This window comes from Pyricularia oryzae, chromosome 3, assembly GCF_000002495.2.
Source record: "Pyricularia oryzae 70-15 chromosome 3, whole genome shotgun sequence".
In the NCBI taxonomy this organism is placed as follows: domain Eukaryota; kingdom Fungi; phylum Ascomycota; class Sordariomycetes; order Magnaporthales; family Pyriculariaceae; genus Pyricularia; species Pyricularia oryzae.
This window is the reverse complement of record NC_017849.1, coordinates 194,785-214,021: the sequence shown is the minus strand read 5'-3', so window position 1 is coordinate 214,021 and position 19,237 is coordinate 194,785. Positions and strand designations below refer to the sequence as shown.

Genomic DNA, 19,237 nt, shown 5'->3' with positions numbered 1-19,237 from the left:
AGCCCTGCTCGTCACCTTCTCCCTCCCCTCCCCCTCCCCAATGCAGGTAGACTTGGCAGTAAAAAACCCTTCCCAGCAAGCCAGTAAGCTCACCACCCTCCCATTCCCACAATCGCCTGTTCTCGCATGACCGAGTGAACTCCAAGGTGGGGTGGGTACCGTTGCCGTAACTCCATTCTGGGGGTGCACGCATTGGATACCTCTGAAACGACAAAGGGCTATTATTGGCCCGGAGTGCGAATTCCAGAGGGACAAAGGAGAACCAAGCCAATAGAAGATCACACAGCCTAGAGGCTGAGTAGCCAAGTAGAGCAAACCAAGGGCGTGTTTTCTGTACCTACCCGTACGTACGCGATTCTATTTGGGAGCAAGAGACGTGAATACTTAGTAGAACAGTGTAGTCTTGTAGATATCCATACCTTTAGATACTGTCTGCATTGGCTGCGGTTGAACCGGCGACAACCGTCTGGCGCGTGCCTTGTCACACGGTGGCCCATCGACCTCCGCGCGACTGCTAGCACCCAATGGTTCCCGCCATCAACTTGCTAGGGGAACTGCACTGAAACGAACTGGGCTAAGCAAAAAGAACCAACAGTCAACAGTGAGCACACAGTAATTCCTATTTGGCGCAAAAATAGATTGTTTGGAGATATTTTGGCGAATCGACCAAGGTCGATGTTTTGGGCCACAATTAGCCTCTCCCGGTCGCTTGGGACAAAGACTTTTTCGAGGTCTTCACATCTACTATGGTATGTTGTATCTCGATTTCCCCCTGGATTTGGGTCCAACAAACGACCAACAAGCCAGCCGCTGGTGGCGCGCGCGCGAATCGAAACAGTCTTTTTTTTTTCTCTGACCAGAGCCCCCTAGCTCCAATTCTTTAGCTTTTCTGCCATCTCGAGTTCTGTTCCTGGGCAATTCCATCTGCAGGAACAATTAAGCATCCATGTTGGCCAGTCAAACCTTTCACCCGATGAGTCAAATCACAAAACTCTTGTGACTTTTCTTCTTGTCTTTAATGGTTGGCCACTTTCGCAAGCGGCTTCCACTTTGTACGCTACTGCAATTGGGGCCTGTCAAGGTGCGTCAATGGCGTGCAGGTCCCCGTTTATCCTAGATTAGGGACATCCTATTGGGGCCAGCGACAATTCTTTTTTCCCATTAAAGTAAGTCCAAGGCTGCAGCTTTTTTTGTGTCTGTAGCGTACAGGGAGCCGAGAGGGAACGCGTCTTGGGGTGTTCATCCCAAGGTCATCCCTATGATTAGATTGTATATCACTGTAAGGCCATTGAACTGGACAGGGAAGAGACGGATTGGTGCAGAAACGCCGTGCGGCAGAAATCGGAAATCGGTGCGGGAGCGGGAGCGTTGGCCGTTGACAGCCAACCGCCTGCCATCCAATGTTTCAATTAATCTCCATCTACTGGGTTGTTGCTTTTATTTTTGTTTCTTCTAAACTCTTGTACACAAGAGCCAAACAAAAAAAGAACATACAGCCTTGTTTCCTAGGGTACATCGACTAGTAAATCCGGCTTTTTTGGTTCACCGTCGCTTCACTGTGGTTTGTCCACGTTTTTGTTTCTCCAACAATCATCATCAATCAGACTGAAGTCATCAATGGCAAAATGCCACCCAGGGAACAGGAAGTGGATGTTTACGAACTAGCTTCCACTAGCAGGTTTCTTTACCCACCAAAAGTTTCTTGCATGCCCCACACCTTTTACAGTGCAGCACTCGGCGCTGCCACCAATTCTACAGTACCGTACAGTAATTGCCTATTGTACAACGCCGCTGGGTTCCGGCCGCGGGACGACAATGTCCTCTCCGCGAGGGGTTTGGCTAGAACTAGACAAAGGTAGGTGCCCAAGCTGCCGCACCGAATCCTCAAAGGGGATCGTTCAGTTCGGGTATGCAGCCTTATTTACCGAAGTGACAAGTTCGGTTTTCTCTCTCTCAATCTCGATGACTGTTTTGCCGAGCATGCCAGACAGAAACAGGCTAGCCACCTTTGGCTTACCGAGAAAAAAAAAACACCAAAGCTACTGCATAACTAATTAACTGCAAACAAAAACCCGGACCATGTTCGCACTGCCTTGCAGCCCAGAAATTCCATCACGGTGTTGGATAACAAGTTTTAACATTTGCAGCATGCTATTGTACGTCGTAAACACGAAATCAGACCTGTAGATTGTATTACATCTTGGACATGAATCCCAAGGAAGATACTATTCTGGTCTGGTTCTCTTTTTTCGCCTCATTCCAACCTTGATACGAACCCGCAAACAGGGAAAAGTGGTGGGGCTGTCGACTGTGTTGGGGTTTCCAGCTTGACAGACAGAAAAAGGGTGCACCCATTTTGGTATCTGAACGCTGATCTTACATGTCTTGGTTTGCCACTCCAGCTCGTGATGCGCATGGAAGAGGAGAATTCAGGGTCCTGCAAATCACCAAAACTATCGGATGCGAAAGGGGTCGCATAGTACTATTCACTGTCGAGACTGTTACAGTCGTACGCGGTGCCGTCATGTGGTGGGGTATACGCAGGAATGCGAGTGGGTGCACTGTATACAATCCGAGACAAAACCTTCTTTTTCTACTTGCCCACCAGCTTAATAATACCCGATGACTGACTGGATTGAATCAATCCGGAGAAGATGCTATCATATGTGTACTATGATATACTATTTCTTCGTGTGTACGTAATAACAGTACACCGAGGATTCTCCAAGGTAGTCATGGCTCTCGTGGCTAGGTTTCGGTGTGGAACTGGGACCATCGTCAATGACACGTTCGCAGAGATAATCACCTTTTATTTTTAATCACCTTTTTACTCATCCGTTTGATCACTGTTGGACTTTGCCACCACCAAGAATATGTCAACTCTCGACACGGTTGCCTTTTTTGTCATTCGGTTTACCGGCAGACAAAATATTATCGTAACACGCACGTCAAGTGTACGTGTGTAGGCTTGGTAGGATGGTGGGTTGAAGTCTGTTCAAAGACTGCGCAGCTTGCTTTCTCGGTGAACATTGCAACATGTATAATTCTCGCGGTCCATGTTTTCCTTGCCCGTTCTGGGTGAGGTATTCTGCCTCCCCGGTCGCTGGTTTGGGCTAATAGCCGTTCACTACGAGATAAGGGTTGGGTGAAACACCGAGGAGCTTACAACCCTCTCACTTCGGTCCCCATCCCTCCCAACATGGGATTTAATCCTTCTGCCTGCACGATCCCGCTTCTGCAAGAAACCAACCAACACTCATGTGCAGGTCACTGCAGGTGATTGATTGCGCGCCCTTGCAGCAAGCCCTCCGCTCCCTCCCGGTCCCGAATTCAGTTCGGTCGCCCACCCTGATTGGGAACACGACTCGTCATCGCGACACGGCCTAGTTGAACCTCGTCGCAAGATAAAGAAAGACAAAGAAGAAGAAAAAAAAAAGTCATAGAAATTGGTTTCGCACGATAGGCTGACGGATCAATCTGCAAAATTATTTCCTTGTTTGGCACTGCGCAACCTTTGAGCGATGGATGGGGCAATCGATCGGGTTCAGCTGAACAGGCCCTTTAATTAGCATGCCGTACAAGTGCAACAGTAAGCAGGCAGCAACCTGCGATGTCGGTAGGATAATTAAGGTACAAGTACGTGAAGTGGGGATTCGCGAAATGACAGGTACCTAAAGCTGGGTGACGTACCGAGAGCCGCACACAAGCTGAGGCGACAGTGGTCCCGTGTCTGAGTTTTGAGCACCTGTGGACTGATTGGGCTATCCAGGCCCCCAAGCAGCCATCACATCTGAACACGCAATTTGCGAAGTGTGATGTGTGGAGTAAAAATACAATACTGTACACGGTAAACGGTAGTCGAGATTCGTAATATTCGCCTCTTGGGGTTTTGATACGCGAAATTGAATTGATTGTCTAAGCTGAATGCCAGCGACGAACGACGCACCCAAACCAACCTAGCCGCATTGGCACCTACCTCAAGGCCATAGTTGGAGTTCCTCGACACAAAATACATGACAAACGCCCGAAACCACTTTACAAGCAAGCAATCAGGTTGACGTGCCAAAACTGACGTGCATAAGTTGCAGCCCTATGGGGCTCCCCAAGGCATAATGATGGCAAGAGCCCAGGCCAGCTATTCTCTCAATTAGCCTTTTTTTTTCTCCTTTTCGTTCACCTTTTCACACCTCAGCGGGCCGACTATCCCATCTTCTTTCCCAAAATAAATTACACCGAGGGACAAAGAAAAAAGAGGAATGCAACTCCTTGTGCCCCAGAGGGAAAACGGATCCCAGCTGCAAGCACTGGAAATCTCCCGCGGAGCGCTCCCCTGTCGAATCCCCACGGCTGCGCCGCTCCCCTCCAAATCCCCCTGGATGCCTGTCGATTCTCAGACGGGGAGAAGCTGCGCACAGCCCCTCTGATGAACCGTTCATCACCGTGCATATCATTTCCACCCCACCTTTTCCAAGAAAGTCTGTCAAATCTTCCCATCTGGGTGGTCAGGGTCCTTTGTTCAATGCGTTCCCCGTCCTTGTTCGTTCTCCCGAAACCCCTACGGCGATTTCTATATTTGTTTATTCTACCACGTAAAAAGAGTGGACGCGTCGACAAGCTCAAAGATCTTCATCTGATGCATAGAAAGTGGATAGAGCAAAATGCATGCCCTCCCCGGAATAGACAACCTGGTTTCCAACTGCGGCATCTGCCGGATTCCGTGCATTTTGATCAATGCGCTGAGGGTTTTTTTTTCTTCCGACCTACGTACTTTCTTGTAGGTTTTGCCAGGTGGGAAGCTGTCCCATTTCCATGGCCCGAGAACAAGTCAAGGCATCCTAGCACCCTAGACGTGTTTCGCGTAGATTACAGTAGTCCGGGTAGGGTAGGGAGGTAGAGTGTCGACGGGAGGGATTAGGCACTACTCGACACCTTTTCACCACGCCATCCCGCATTAAACAACTTAATGGCTTGCAGATGGCGCAAGAAAAAAAAAAGCCGCAGCCTCAAACGTCCGTCGATCGCCGTTTGCTTCCCACCACACGTGCCGTCAAAGTTACTCACTCACCCGATTCAGCTGATTGGAAGCCGTTGCAGGTGACGCGACCTGCTTTTCAGGGCCGGACAATGTCGGGATCGGGTGCGACCATGATTGGGGCTTTTTATCCTACGTGTCGGGTGTCGGGTTTGCGCATGCTTTTCTGTAGCTCCACGCCAAAGGCCCACTGCAAGGCAGAAGAATCTTTTGCTTCTTTGTCGTTTTTTGTTCCATGAAAATTTTCTCTCCAAGTTCCATCTAGCGTCCTTGTCGGAACTCGGAACTTTGGTCCGTGTAGTCGGTCGCTCTTGGCCGAACATTGTTGGCCGCCCGGGGTTGAGGGAGTAAATGGGTTGATCCATGTATCTAAGCGCCCTGCGCATAAAAGCTTAGACGCGACGGCCTCTACAAACGGTCGACCTTCTGGAGAGGCGCAGACGTCAATCTCGCACCGGGCGCTCCGATCCAATACATTAATCTTGTCGTGTATTGTTTCATACCAACGACCTCAATCGGTCCATTTTGCTTTTCGCTTTTAATGTTTCTGGTACAGAATCTATTTCCGGCGATTAATGAGACGTGATGGATGTCGATCCTGACAGCAAGCGCCCGGTAGCTACCATTTCTGGCCTCCAACCTGGTCACTGACGCGGCTTTTTACAAAGCGCGCGGCAATGAATACAGTGGTATATCTTCCGCTTCTTGGTCGCGAAACCAACCATGATGAAAGGTGCCTGGGCTCCTTGCTATCTTGCAGCGGTTGAAAACACAGTGGGAAGTTACTGTTACTCGCATGCACGCGTCTTTGTGGAATCAACTTCGCTGCCAACCGAGTTTCAGACGGTCTGGAGGCTCCAAGAATATTCATATGCAGGTAATATGCTTTCACGACACTGTTCGGTATATACTGCCGAGGGCTAGCGGCTTCTGCCGTCATCTCAGCCGTGAATTTTATCCCGAAATTGAGTTTCGTGCCGGTATGCATCCGTCATTGGCTCTTGCCTACTGCCGATATTAATGATATCTGCCATAGAGGAGCTGCACTGCCGGCAAATGTTTCTCATTTCTCGTTGGACAGCACATGCAGCAGCATATGGATGGATTGCTTGGGGCAATCTGCTTGACATGTTGGGATTTCTGCATTAGATGGCTGCCCAAGCGCTGTAGCTCTGATGAATAAGAGTGCAGTTGGAGGATACCCTCTTGTCTTTTGTTGCCCTTGATGTCTCACAGAAAAACCAGTTTTTGTGCTTGTATTGCATCGTATGCACATGGCTGTCTATTGTAGAGCAATGATTACTTCAACGCTTCTCGCCTTCGTGGCCACGGCTTCGGCCCAGGCCCTCAACAGCATGACCATGCTGAGATTTGGTTGCTCCCAGATTGTCATCGACCGGCTCGACCCTCTCGTCAATCCTGGCGTCCGTGGATCTCCCCATGTCCACCAGATCGTGGGCGGAGACGGCTTCAACACCACCATGACCACGGGTGACGTCTCGAAGACGGCGAAATGTACCACCTGTGCCTTTAGCGAGGACTTTTCCAACTACTGGACGGCAAACCTCTACTTCAAGGCCAGGAACGGAACTTATAAACGTGTACCCCAGGGCGGTGCCGCGTAGGCTTGGACCCTTTTATGCTTGCTTGCCATATAGGCATTTTCTGTCTATGAGAGCTTGGAAGAAACTGACATCAAGCTCTGCCATGTCGTCCACAGCTTCCAATTCAACGACAGGTTCAGCACTCAGACTCAGGGTGGCATCCTGGTCTACTACGCGTCGGCCCAACCGGGACAGATCACGGCCTTCAAGCCCGGTTTCCGCATGCTGGTCGGCGATCCCATGCAGCGCTCTCGGAGTGATACGACCCTCAAGCGGCAGAACTGTTATCGCTGCTACACGGGGCCAAACTTTGGCGGGGATATCATGGCTCCATGCCAGGACGACCGGGTCGACAGCGAGATGTTCCCCAGCAAACCTTGCCCCGGCGGGATCCGGACCAACATCCACTTTCCGACGTAAGGTTTGCTCTTACTAAAGTTCTTGTCACCCCTGAACAAAGTGATGAACGACCCCCGACTGACCCTGACGACATCTGACCCCCCGCAACGCACAACAGCTGCTGGGACGGCAAGAACCTCGACTCCCCCAACCACCGCGACCACGTCGCATACCCCGTCACGGGCCCAGCCAACTTCCTGACCCTGGGCGGCGCCTGCCCGGCATCCCACCCGGTGCGGATCCCGCAGCTCATGTACGAGGTGGTCTGGGACACGACGCAGTTCAACGACAGGTCCGAGTGGCCGGAGGACGGCAGGTCGCAGCCGTTTGTGCTCAGCACGGGCGACGACACGGGCCTCGGCCAGCACGGCGACTACGTCTTTGGCTGGGAGGGCGACTCGCTGCAGCGCGCCATGGACCGGGCCGGGTGCTACGGCGCCCAGTGCGGGACCCTCAAGACGCAGGCCATCGACGTCGCGAGGAAGTGTGAGATCCCGCCCAAGGTCGAGGAGGACTACGATGGATGTAAGTGCTTTTTTGTTTGTGACGTTTTGTTCTGAGAGAGCTTTTTTGTTGCCTGGAGGGTCTGGGTACTGACTACCTCGTGCGGCACAGGGCTTTCGGAACTGCCTGGAACAGGCATGTAGGGTAGTAGTAGTAGTAGTAGTAGTAGTATTATTTAACGCCGGGCTCGGCCCGGCTCATTAGCCGGCCGTTAGCAACCTCCCGAGGGGTATCTCGGCGCGCTTTCTATTTTCTCTATTTACACAGCGGAAAACAAGGGCATAGAAGCGAATCGAGCCTGACCGGGTTCGTGCCCGGTCCTGCTTACAGGTTTGTTCACTGACGCGACCCCGTGCCTTCAGGCGCACGGAGGATTCGTCTGACGGCAGTTGACGGCTCTTCATCGAGAGGGGCCTGTGTCCAAACAGCGGAGCTGTCGGTCGTTTGTAGCCATGGAGACGAAGTTCCCAACAAGTGTGGGCTCGACGGCACAGGCGGGTGGTTGTTGTCGATAGCCAGCCGGGTTATCCTTGCCACGGTAAGCGGGGAGGAGGTGGAGGGAGCAGGATTCGAACCTACGTTACTCAAGTAACAGCCATGGCGCTTAACCACTGCGCCATTCCCCCCAGAGGCATGTAGGGTGAACACACTGAACAGGAAAACAAATTCGTCGTCGGGGCTCTTTTGGGTGAGCGTGCCCTTTTCATTTTGCAAGGTCGAGGCCTTTGCAGCCATTGAAATCTATAGTAGGCAAAGTGAAAATATTCATTTTTGGCAGGAGGGCTGCGAGGTTTGACCCACCAAGAAACCGCGAGTGAACCAATTTTGCTGCCGTTTGCGTTTACAACGATCATGCACAGAGCGGCATGATTTCAAACCAGAAGACTTACATGTGAGCATTCTAGCTAGTATCATCAAGGCCAAATTTAGCTTGAATTGCTCCTATTCATGTTCGTAGCAAATCACATCATGATGTTATGAGGCCTGGGATCTAGAGCTAGCCATATTGTCAAGGCTGGATCTTTAAAATGATCCATCTTCTGACTAAATATCGCACATCGAAGTATTGCAAAAGATCGTCCTGTATAGACATCTTTCTGCATCTCATCAGCCAGGGATTCGGTCCTCGGAATTGCCGTTTATGCATTGACTCGAATCTGTATCTGTTATCTATACAGCCTATCTACAATTGGACTGTAACATCCCATATCACTCGCTATTTATAGCTCCTTTTTTATAAACAAACATACGGAAATAGTCTTCATACTCATTTTTGCAAGTTCTGGGGCCTCTTGGTGAAACCTTCGAAGGGCAACGTTGGAATTAGATGTATTAACTAGGGGTTGGTGATATGTATAAGGATAAACTTAATTATCAGACTTTTAAAAGCAAGCAAGTAAAATAGTCATGAACAGACTCCACGCGTTAAAAATAAGCAACAAGGAACATGTGAAAAAGGGCATGTTAAGTATATACTCCATCCCGAGGTCAGGTGCTAAAGAAATCAACTCATAAGATAAACCCCTGGGTAACTAGAGTTATTCATTTATAATTTCGAATCCTGACCTCTTTCTCTCCCAGCTGAACATTACCTTGCAACGCATTATTTACCTTTCTGTTGAATAGTGTGGATATATGATTATGTTCCAGGTTGGGCGAAGGAAATGCAGCCATGAGACCCATTGAAAGTGCTTAACCTGTGCAATAGAAATACAAATCCAAAACCAGATACTCAATTAAATATGCGTCAACTTGTCAAGGTTTAGTTCCGTCTTCTCAATTCATACCCAGTTTTATAGACGGATGTTTAAACGGTTGCTAAAGACCTTTATCCAAGTCTTCTTTCATCACACCAGCTCCAGCATTTCCAAACTAACGCCTCGCGCTCGTAAAGCCGCAGGGAATAGCCTCGGGTCCGAGTTGATGATCTCACCAGTGACTCTGTTCCTGAACCGGACAAAGTATAGCGGGTCCTCAGGCGATCTGCTCCACGCCATCTGCTCCCACCCTTCAGGAACTGGGCCGAGTCGTGGGTCGTCCTCAGACGCCTGGCCGCTGACCGAGTTGACGAACCACGGATACCATGCGCCATCCTCCTTGATCTGGTTCCTGTAGACCCACGGCGCTGGTACCGGACCAAGCAAAGCCTGCATTTCCATGAAGCCATGCACATAGCATTCTCCAACAACCTCGTACTTCTGGCGTTCGTCCAAGATCCTGGGACGGAGGATAGCCATGCCCATGCAGCCCAGAATGACGCATAGCACATCTCCTAATCAAACCAATCATGATGTCAACAGTCAGCCAGTCAGTTTGAGGTTTAAGCAAAAAAAAGCATCGTCGCCGAGAACGAGCAACAAGAACTTACCGGGCTGTAAAGGGCACTGTGCCATTCCGACAAAGCCCTCCCGCGTCGAGAACAAGAACTGCTCGCCCTGGAAGATCCTTCCGAGTAGCGTCTTGTCCCCAAGCTCACTGAGGCCCATCAGGTCCGGGCCGAGCAGGAACTCACCAAGTTGGGCTGACCACTCGGGCAGCGTGGCGAATGAGTAGAGAGAAGGATAGATATCCCCAGTCTGACCCAACACCAAAGCTGCAGCCAACGCTTCCAGGCAGGTTCCCCCGGCAGGGTAGCTCTGGGACCCAGGCGTCCGTGCCGCCCAGTCGCGCAGGGTTCGGGCGTGTCGAAGATCCTCGGCCGCATCGCCGGGAGCCACGCGCATGGGCACGCTCACGTCCGAGACGCGAAGACAGCGAACGCCGCACACTTTCAGACCCGACCGGCCCTCGGTGGAGAACTCGGCCGCAGAGAAGCCGGAGCAGAACCCGAGGTCGTCGAATCTGGACGCAAACGACTGGGAATAGTCGGGGACCCAGGTCGGGAGCGACGGGTGCGCGGGGCTCCGTCCGCAGTTGGCCAGGCAGAGCCGTTTCGTCTGCCTCAGCAGGGCGATGACTACGTCCCTGTATACGTCGGCCACCGGGGCGAGGTAGTTGGGCGTGATCATCTTTGCCAGGGCCGGCGGTGCCAGGCCGAGCAGTCCGTAGATCTTGTCGCGCGGATCCGAGCACTGGCGATCCTCACACAGCTTGAACAGAGTCTGCAAGGGTCGGCCGTTCCAGACTTGCGCCAGCGAGGATACCTTGGTGAGCCGCCGTCGCAGCTCCGGCAGCTTCGTCTTCTGCTTCCATGCAAGCCCTATCAAGGCAGACCGGAATCTATCCCAAGGCATCTCGTCCAGCCCGCAGCAGACCAAAGCATGCTGGTTTGAGAGGTGCACCTCCTGCGTGATCCACAGGCGTTCGAACCACGGCCTGTTGATGAGGTCCAGGATCGACCGCCACTCATCTTCGGTGTAGGGCAGCGTCGTGGTGGACCGGTACCAGTCGACGTGTTCAGCTTCTGGGGAGGCGTAAAAAGAACTGTTTTTGCAGAAGACGATCTGGCGACCGAGGTGGTTCATGGTCGACATGGCCAATTCACTGTTGTGTGACGCCGGGCCTAGCCACAAAACGACGCGTCGAGCAAGGGTGTAGATTGCTGCCATCCTGCAGACCTGCATGTTCCGCTCCTCGACGTCCTGCTGGTTGATGCATACTGCGGGATGTTTGAAAACGTCATCTTCCAACTGGCGATATGCTGATTCGCTGACTGACGGGTCAGGATGTATCCAAGAGATCGTGTCGGTCTTTACGTGTTGAAATGCAATCCGGCCAGAGCACGATTCGCGAACGCTCCAGCCAGGAGGCAATGTGGATGCCAAGGAGTTCAAGACAGGCGTTGAACTGCGCTTTGCGGAACTCATAAAGGAGTCATCCAGGCTTGCGTGAGACAGTCGAACACGTATCTCCCGGCTCGGCTCATCTGGGAGTAATTCGAGTAGCCGGATACTACTCTCTGGGTTGGTCAAAGGAGAGTACTCGTATTGTGACATGGCGTTGAGCCACGAGGTGCAGTATTACTGAGCGGGCCACTACCTTGACTGAAGGGTTCCCAGGTTTGATCGTAAATCCTTTGGATAGTGTGAATATTGTTAGAGTCGTTCACCATTTTGCACCATGCCAGTGACATATCAAGACTACAGGGAAAGGATTTCAATTTTTTACAAATTTGACAAGAGGTAGGCTATTTGATTGCAATACTTTGACCAGAGCGCCGCCAAATCAACGATTCCACGGCGCACTGCTTCAAAACTGCGCAGGAAGCTGCCAACCTATAACGTTGAGCTCCACATCTCCGACCCCCCTAAAGTCCGGCCCCTAAAAATATCTACTCAGCCACGTCAACCCTTTGTTTTATTTTATAAATATCTAGACGAATTTTTCACTTTAGAACTTGATTTTTGAAGATTCTTGCTCCAAACCTTCCAATGAAACAGTACACTGAAAATCAGCTTCTTGCTGCCATTTCTGACATAAGAAATGGCAAATCAGTTCACAAAACCTCGCAAAAATGGGGTATTCCTCGGAGTACCCTTCACGATCGTTTAAAGGGGGCCCAGTCAATTCAACAAGCGAAAAGATTTTGTCAAAGGCTTTCACAGGAGCAGGAAACCTATTTGGCAGATTGGGTACTTGCGCAGGCCGCGTTAGGCCTTCCGCCAACGCATCAAGAACTACGCTATTTTGCGGAACGAATTCTTCAGGCCGCCGGAGAAAGAAAAAGCCTTGGGAAACATTGGGTTAGCCGTTTTATAGCCCGATATCCAATTTTGAAAACCCAAAGACCCCGGCGAATAGAAAATGCCCGGGTTAATGGGGCTACAACCGAGGTAATTAAATCTTGGTGGTCCTATTTGAAAAATCCCGTTGTCGATACTATAAAACCGGCCAACCGTTGGAATATGGACGAAACAGGTATAATGGAAGGCAAAGGATCTAATGGCCTGGTGTTAGGGCGTAATAAAATCCGGCCATTACAGCGAAAAGAGCCTGGAACGCGGGGTTGGACGAGCATAATCGAATGTGTATCAGCTACGGGGGCTGTTATACCTCCCCTCGTTATATTTAAGGGGAAAAACGTACAGCAACAATGGTTTCCAGCTGATTTAAGTCCTTTCGATACCTGGCAATTTCATGCAACCGAAAACGGGTGGACAAATAATGAAACAGGTATCGAATGGTTAAAAAAGGTGTTTATTCCGTATACCCAACCTTTAACCCCTGAAAAGCGGTTATTAGTTCTGGATGGCCATGGATCACATATAACGGACGAATTTATGCTTCTTTGCTTGCAAAACAATATTCAACTCCTATATTTACCCCCTCATTCGTCACACGTTCTTCAACCGTTGGATTTATCGGTTTTTGGGCCGTTAAAGGAAGCTTATCGACGTCACCTGGGATTTGTAAACCAGTTTTGCTGTTCAACGGTTGTTGGGAAACGAAACTTTCTACTTTGCTATCGAAAAGCCAGATCAAAAGCATTTATAGCAAAAACCATTCAATCTGGTTGGCGTACGACGGGGTTATGGCCGGTGAACTTGGCAAAACCACTTTTAAACCCTTTTTTATTAGAAAATAGCAACGCCAACGTCGAAAAAGGTAAAAATAACGGCTTCCAAAGGGATAAAACACCGGAAAATCCAACCCAAAAAATTAACGACCAGTCTTTACTTATTTGGAAAACCCCTAAAACGACCCGAGATATTCGACTTCAACTACAGGAAATTTCCCGGTCCGAAAAAAGTAACGCCACTTCACGGCTTTTGTTTGCAAAAGTCCAAAAAAGCTTCGAAACCAAGGATATCTTATTGGCTGAAGCTCAGCAAAAAATCAGTTTGTTAAAAGCAAAATTGGAGGCGGTACGGCCGGTCAAAAGGAAAAGGGTGATTCCGGATCCCAACGAGCTTTTGGTCAGCAAAAAAAACGTTTATGAAGCACAGGAAAATAATAGGGACTGTTTAGAAGCTTTGAACGATGGAGAAGAGGTTAGCGAACCGGGAGAGCCTGACAATGATTGTATTATTGTGCGTTGATAGGTTTACATTTAAATCGGTTTATAAAAGGGGTATTTCGTCGTTACATTTTTCAAGGGGGCCGGACTTTAGGGGGGTCGGAGATGTGGAGCCCAACGTTAATAAAAAGCAGGGCTAACCACTTTTTCCACTTTCGTCGGGCTGAAAAAAAACAACACTTGGCAGCATTACCACCACGGGCCTTTTCTTGATTCAATAGGCGCACGCGCGCCCGACAGAGGTGGAAAGGTGGTTCAGCCCATATATAGGAGGGTGGGATGCGCGTGTTGTGCAGTGTGGGCTGTGCCACACTTGATGCCAAATGGGGGAAGACGGCGTAAATCGATGCGCGCAGCATTCGCATCCTCTTGTGCGTTTTTGGCCTTGACTGTCCTGCAGATCAATCCTTGCGTAAAGTGACGTCAGGACCGACGTGTGAATGAATGTTGATGCCTAAACCGTAGTCCTACGAAATAATGCCATTTCTGCTCAAGAAACGTGCCGCTTTATTTGTCGAACGATTCTGTGCAAAAAAGGCAGTTGGACCCAGTGCCTTGGGCGGTTTGTTAACATTTTAATTACCTACCCACCGATTGTCCATCTTCCTTGCCATCGCGCGTTTTCCCTCTTTCTTTTATCCGGCTTTTGAGAGAAGCTCATATTAAACTCACCAACTAAACATCAGCTTCCCGACGCGTTCCACTCCAAGTGAGCAAATCCCCACGAGGAAAATCCACCCACCTGCATTCGGATCAGTTCCAACGAAAATGGGGTGCACACCAGTATGTCCACTTTCTTCCCCCACACACACCTTCATATAACCCGCCCCCCCAACTCTCACTCTCTTTGCACGCAACGACGAAAGCTAAAGCCCCAACACCCCCGAAAAGAGCAAAGAATACCCCAACGTCACGCCCGAGACTGCCAGTCCAAGCCTCGAGAGGCGCAAAGCTAGCATGAAGGCGCGGGAAGTAAATGCACAAAAAAAACTAGAAGCAACCAGGGAGCGGCGGGCCCAGAACAAGCAGGAGCGCGACGAGCGTGACGCCAAGGAGGGGGGGGGGGGGGGGGCGGCGGCGGCGGCACAATGGAGTTTATGCCTTTGGTGGCGCGGACGGGGGCGGGGGCGGGTCCTGCGGTGGTTGAAGTGTTTTCGGCTATCGGATCTCTTTGGGATGGACGACGACCATGGACCTGCGATCGATTGTCTGTACTGTCACGGCCCGGGGTAAGCATAGCACTGAAGCTAGTCTATTGGCATCTATCGACAAAGATTCTACTCTGAGGAGAAGAAAGGAAACGAAACAAAGTTCTAAACTTAACGCGACGTAGATAAAAGTATCACTTTAGTGGATCGTTGGTCAGGGGTCAAGGTTGGGGTCTGGTAATCATGGTCCAAATATCACATTACCCCCTTCCAAACCTCGCATATCGACGCAGGAAATCATGCGAGGCTTTTGTCAAGTTAGCCATATCGTCGCTTTTTCCTTTTACCGTTCAACTCTTCATGCTCCGCCACGTTATCCTCCTGATTCGGTTCGTCCAACTTATCCTCGGCAGCGGCTTTTATCCAAATTGCCAATCGTTTCGGTGGTCCTGCGGCATTTTTATGTTTCCTGCGGAAATCGTCAAGGGATATTGCTAAATTTTTGAAATTTTCAGCCGGGTACCACGTGTTGTCTGGGTCACATTCTTGCCATGCGACCTGGTATTGCAATACTTTATTCCGGCCAAATAATCGGGACGGTAATACTCTCTATTGATTACAAACTCTGGTTCTCCGTTGATCTCTTTTGGCGGAGGCGGCTCTTTTTTCTGATATAAGTGGTGGTCAGCATATTTAGGAGGCTGCCAAGTACTGACGTCTGGTAAATTAATGCATAAAAGTCAACGGGTGTGTATTTAAATGTCCGTATATAAAAAATTTGATGTACAAATGTCAGTTTCCAACTTCATCTGTAATCATGCAAGAAAAAAAAGACAGGCCGCATCCCGGATGCTCCCTACAACATAATCCAACCTAATCCCTCTTCTTCCCATCCTTTTGCTGCAGCAAGAAATTCGGCGCCGAGGCCCCCGGGCAGCCCTTGCCCTTTTCGCCGTCGAAGCTCTGCAGGACCAGCAGCATGGCGGTGGCGCGCTTCTTGTTGGTGGCCACGGACTGGTCGGCCGCGTCGTCGCTAAAGGTGATCTTGTCGCCAAACACGTTGCCCTGGGCCGCGGCCGTCGAGAGCTTGGCGAGGAACGCGTCCCGGTCGGGTGGGCAGGAGCAGGGTATCAGGACGGTGGCTTGCCCGTTGGATCCGTCGCAGCTGCCGCGCTGCTTGGCGTTGGCGTTGGTGTTGCGCGTGACCCCAAACGACGGCACCAGGGCCGCGCTGATGGCGCGTCGCGAGAGTGTCGTTGGTGGTGGTGTGGTGCCGGTCGTCGGTGCGGCGTGCGCCAGCGCTGTGATGAGGAGAATGATGGATATGATGAACTGCATGGCGGCTGTGGGGTATTATGAATTTATGATGATTTGTGTGTGTGTGTGTGTGTGTGTGTGTGTGTGTGTGTGTGTGTGTGTGTGTGTGTGTGTGTGTGTGTGTGTGTGAGTGTGTGTGTGTGTTGTTGAGCCTTCCTTCAACGTAGCAGGGAGTGGTGTTTGTGTGAGTGGCAGCAGCAGAAGCCGGTTGGATCTCATCCAAAGAATATTATCAAGATCGCAGATCTTATTAGATGGGTGGGTTTTCTCCTATGGTTCTCCAGATCACATCTCGCTCTCCATCGTTCCGGTCAGAGGATCAGGCTTCATATATAGTAAACCGAGCTGTGGGAGAAGGGATGAAACCATCGCACTCTACTCTGTGCGCGGTTTCGATTAAACAGTATTGCGTGTTTCAGCCAACGGGGAAAAGAAGATAAAGGAGAACGGGCAGGTGACATTCGGTATGGGATTCCAAACATGCAAGTCTCAATCGCACCGACAGAATTGCCCTTTTCGAGGACACGCAATCTATCAGGGGGCTTTTCTGTAACCACTCAAAAATAAGCACTTTGACTGCTTTTAGAAAACAAGTTTGATGCAGTGGGGCCAAGTACATGACTCTTCCCAGCAGCTGGTGCAGATCTAAGCTGCCAAAAACCACGGTGGCCAATCAAGGGTTGTACCAGAGAAACTTTGTTTCAAGCTAGCCGCCAAAGAATTGTTTCGAGTTAAACGCGGAGTCAGGGATCTACATGTCGTGCTGGAATCCCATAAATACCACTAGCCTCTGTCTGCTGAGCAGGATCTGAGACTTTTCACTCAGGGCCGGCCCCTGGATTGGCAGCTTAAAGATTGTGAATGGAGCGACCAGAGCATCCAAAGCGCGAGATCAAGCAGCCCGAAACAAGTGTACAGCCAGGCCTATATATAGGAGTAAAAAAAGAAAGAAAAAAATAGCACCAAGAATGCGATAATTATAAAGTGGCTGCATTGATCTATCGGCGTCGTCATCGCCAGGTTTGACGCTGTGGCTGGAGAAGAGGAGGCAGGCCCGCTCATCTTGGTACTGCATGGCAGACGGCGAATCACGAGACCTCCCATCCTGTGCCTCCTCTGTTTTGTCCTCGCCTGCAGATTCAATAAACGCCTAAAAGTAGAAAATTTACGTTGGCGGCCATGTTTCCGGGCCGAGCAGTTTGGCTGGCTGCGCCTCCCCGCCATGGAAGGCCTCCGGCGTTCTCACCCATCTGTGCCACCCAATCGGCTAAAGAGCTCGACAGGATGCCGCACACATAGCCCAGTGCAGTTGGCCATTGCTGATGAGTTGGTATTCGCCTGACGTGTTTGCTATGTGACTTGGGTCGCACTGCATTCATTGTTGGTTTTGTTCTTGACGTACCAACAGCAGGCAGCAACATGCAAACGTACAAAGCTTGGCTTGGCCGGGTTGCCTCCCAAATTGTTCAAATCCCAATATTTGAATGCCTCGTCGTCCTGGGAAACAATGTTGGGATTCGGAGGTGGCTACTTGAGAGTATCAGATAGTGATTCTGTCGAAATTTGGCTTGACAAGGACACAAATCGAAGCATTTCAGCTACCATCCCACAACATGGCTCTGGATCTCGACTCTGCTATTAATGTCTTTGGTTTTCTGAGTATATCGCAAGACGCCTTGCTATTCAACCCAAGCAAGGATCAAAATTCTATCCGCCGGGGCCTTCATGACGTCCCACCCTACCTCTTTCGGGTCCATACGCCAAAATCGGCCGGCACTCTCGACGAGGAGTGGGCTCGCTCCGAAGATGCAAAGGCGGCGTTGACCGATCCCACACGACGAGAAAGCAGCGAGACCGATATCCTCCAGCGCAGGGATTTTAATCATGTCGCAAAGGACATCAGCGCTCATCTGTGGTGGAAATGGCGCGTTCCTGCCACGACAATCTTGTCTCGTGGACAAGCTCGCTTCTTTTGGCCCTGCGGTACGGCCACTACAGGCAACAGACAGAGTCAGGCCTGCGCCTCGACGAGATCAAACTCTGCATAGTTCGCACCGGCGGCTTGAGGGCCGGCACTTTTCTCCGGGACGCCTACCTACTGGACTTCTACTCGAAATGTGACCTACCAGTCCCGGGGGCCAAGGACTCACAATCGCTCGTCGACATGAAGAGCATGCGTAACAAGGGGTGGTACTTTGGGGAGTACCTCTCGCAAGACTCTCTGAAAACTACAGAAAGATGCAGCATAGTCAGCGTGCGTCAGCTGATTGACTTTTGGAAAATTTTGATAATTTTTATTAACGTTTATGCAAATTTAACAATTTTGTTATATTTAGGTTAAATAATATATAAAACGACGTTACAATTCCGCAAAAACCTTTTCTATATATTATCCCCACGCATAATTATTAATACAAAATTATATTTTACTTAGATTTAAATATTTTGATATACCTGGGTGTAATTTTAGTAACCGGATAAATGTAATACAGAGTTTTAAGTCAGTCCGCGTTATATATTACCGTAGGGCAGGTCTGGGGGCCTGATCCCTATATGTTACGATCAAGGTATCGGGTAACCTGTTCCTAGGGGTAGGGTACAATGGGTCGAAGCAATTGAGCACTGTGATTGGGTAATGGGGTTCGCAATGACTGGGGTGAAGTTATGATCGATTCCTGGGTGGATAAATTGGATACAAGTTGATTGCTGGTGAGCAATCCTAGACTAAGACTATGCTACTAGGTAATGACTGTGTTTATATACTAGAGTGATCACTTCGTGTAAATGATCACTTATTACAACTGATCACTCCGCCAAGGTGATCATCTTGTCTAGGTGATCACTGCCAAGGCGTGATCACAAGTGGGTCCTTATCTTATCGTCACGTGACTGGTCTTGCTTCGTTCCTCCGTGTCCCGAGTGTGGGTGTTTTCCTCCGATGTTACTCTCTCTTTGATTGTTGGTCCCTCAGACCCTGGTCGTAACACTATATAATATAGTGGAATTATTTTCCAATATATATATATATATACCGCTTTTACTTTTTTATAAACCGGAATGCATTTCCAGACTAATATTAGTTTAATGTTACGATCAAGGTATCGGGGTAACCTGTTCTTAGGGTAAAGTACAGTGGGTTGAAGCAACTGAGCGTCTGACTGGGTAACTGGGGTTCTCAATGACTGGGGGTGAAGTTATGATCGTCCTCAAGTAAATATTGAGGTTAACTAGAGTTTGATTGCTGCTAAGCAATCCTAGAATCGAATCTATCTACATG

At 50.0% G+C, this 19,237-nt stretch overlaps 4 protein-coding genes and 1 pseudogene across 5 annotated transcripts; 2 read left to right on the top strand and 3 right to left on the bottom strand.

The window, feature by feature from the left end:
* Nucleotides 1–6,327: 6,327 nt before the first annotated feature.
* MGG_09109 (uncharacterized protein) lies at nt 6,328–7,791 on the top strand (the record flags this gene model as incomplete). The annotated part of the gene is made up of 4 exons (XM_003711168.1): nt 6,328–6,653; nt 6,753–7,052; nt 7,154–7,560; nt 7,651–7,791. The coding sequence occupies 4 exons, from the start codon at nt 6,328–6,330 to the stop codon at nt 7,680–7,682; spliced, it is 1,065 nt and encodes a 354-aa protein (XP_003711216.1). The 3' UTR covers nt 7,683–7,791.
* A 302-nt stretch (nt 7,792–8,093) lies between these two features.
* Nucleotides 8,094–8,165, bottom strand: MGG_20117 (annotated as a pseudogene). The gene has a single exon. The product of its transcript is annotated as a tRNA-OTHER (tRNA).
* A 1,221-nt stretch (nt 8,166–9,386) lies between these two features.
* MGG_09107 (uncharacterized protein) lies at nt 9,387–11,474 on the bottom strand (the record flags this gene model as incomplete). The annotated part of the gene is made up of 2 exons (XM_003711167.1): nt 9,387–9,811; nt 9,908–11,474. The coding sequence occupies 2 exons, from the start codon at nt 11,472–11,474 to the stop codon at nt 9,387–9,389; spliced, it is 1,992 nt and encodes a 663-aa protein (XP_003711215.1).
* Nucleotides 11,475–15,516: 4,042 nt separating this feature from the next.
* MGG_09106 (uncharacterized protein) lies at nt 15,517–16,421 on the bottom strand (the record flags this gene model as incomplete). Its single annotated transcript, XM_003711166.1, has 2 exons — nt 15,517–15,986; nt 16,409–16,421. 2 exons carry the CDS (start codon nt 16,419–16,421, stop codon nt 15,517–15,519), a joined length of 483 nt encoding a protein of 160 aa, XP_003711214.1.
* A 1,080-nt stretch (nt 16,422–17,501) lies between these two features.
* MGG_15188 (uncharacterized protein) lies at nt 17,502–18,305 on the top strand (the record flags this gene model as incomplete). Its single annotated transcript, XM_003711165.1, has 3 exons — nt 17,502–17,875; nt 17,959–18,214; nt 18,297–18,305. Exons 1-3 carry the CDS (start codon nt 17,574–17,576, stop codon nt 18,303–18,305), a joined length of 567 nt encoding a protein of 188 aa, XP_003711213.1. The 5' UTR covers nt 17,502–17,573.
* Between the last annotated feature and the right edge of the window lie 932 nt (nt 18,306–19,237).